We start from the raw sequence: 772 nt of genomic DNA, 5'->3' as shown, positions 1-772 counted from the left end.
GCTGTGTAACGACACTGACAAAGTTACATTAGCCAGGGATGAGGCACCTCTAATATCAGCTGGCATTCCAATGAGCAGCAGGTCCAGTGGACAGGGAAGCTTATAAAAATGCCAGGCATTGCATTTTGCAAAAAGAATTCCATCTACTGCAAGCAGGCCTCTTAAAAATAGCAAACCACTTAAAAGAGACCTGTAAACAGCAGAGGATCCATTCTGGCACTTGGTGCCAGCTTCAATATAATTGAACATATGGATAATATTTCTGTTTCTTTGTCTATAACTCCAGTTCCCTATCTAGTTTGAAACATTTTTCATCAAATGAAAATCAATTTCAGGCTCCAGAAACGTCCAAGGGGCAGCACTTGTCCAAGCCTCTGTCATCGTGTAGTTTGAGAAGCCTCCTGTACTTTCTAGGAAGCCTTACGTCACCGCATCCAAACGAGTAGTTCAAGTCGGAAACGCGTCACTACCTCGTGATTTATACGTCATCCAAATCATCTGACCAATTCCTGGGCAACATGGCTTCTTGCTCGGAGCGCAGTAGCTGGTTGCTGTTTTTCGGTTTGTTTTTGCACTCTGTATTCCCTGCCGTGGCTGCGTTCGATGGGGGTGATGCGGTCGCTTTACTTTTGGGTGTCACGATATCCGTCGTTGGCGTCTGCGCCTGCTTGGGCTGGTACGCCCGCAAAAGGAGCGGACAGTTGTGAGAATCGGCGGACGCGCGCCTCATAGCAAGAAGGCCTGTTCATACCCGGAAGTGAGGAGAGCATCT

The 772-nt window shown here is 47.5% G+C and overlaps 1 protein-coding gene across 1 annotated transcript; it reads left to right on the top strand.

Annotated features, from left to right (window-relative positions):
• Positions 1 to 494: 494 nt before the first annotated feature.
• On the top strand, positions 495 to 772 carry LOC120533881 (small integral membrane protein 30-like). Its single transcript, XM_039760957.1, has one exon. The coding sequence runs from the start codon at positions 519 to 521 to the stop codon at positions 705 to 707; it is 189 nt and encodes a 62-aa protein (XP_039616891.1). The 5' UTR covers positions 495 to 518; the 3' UTR covers positions 708 to 772.

Source organism: Polypterus senegalus, chromosome 8 (genome assembly GCF_016835505.1).
Source record: "Polypterus senegalus isolate Bchr_013 chromosome 8, ASM1683550v1, whole genome shotgun sequence".
NCBI classification, from domain to species: Eukaryota; Metazoa; Chordata; class Cladistia; order Polypteriformes; family Polypteridae; genus Polypterus; species Polypterus senegalus.
This window is presented reverse-complemented; position numbering and strand designations above follow the sequence as displayed.

What these genes read in the sequence shown, in the direction of transcription:
- LOC120533881 (XM_039760957.1), top strand. Translation starts at nt 519, where the DNA reads ATGGCTTCTTGCTCGGAGCGCAGTAGCTGGTTGCTGTTTTTCGGTTTG.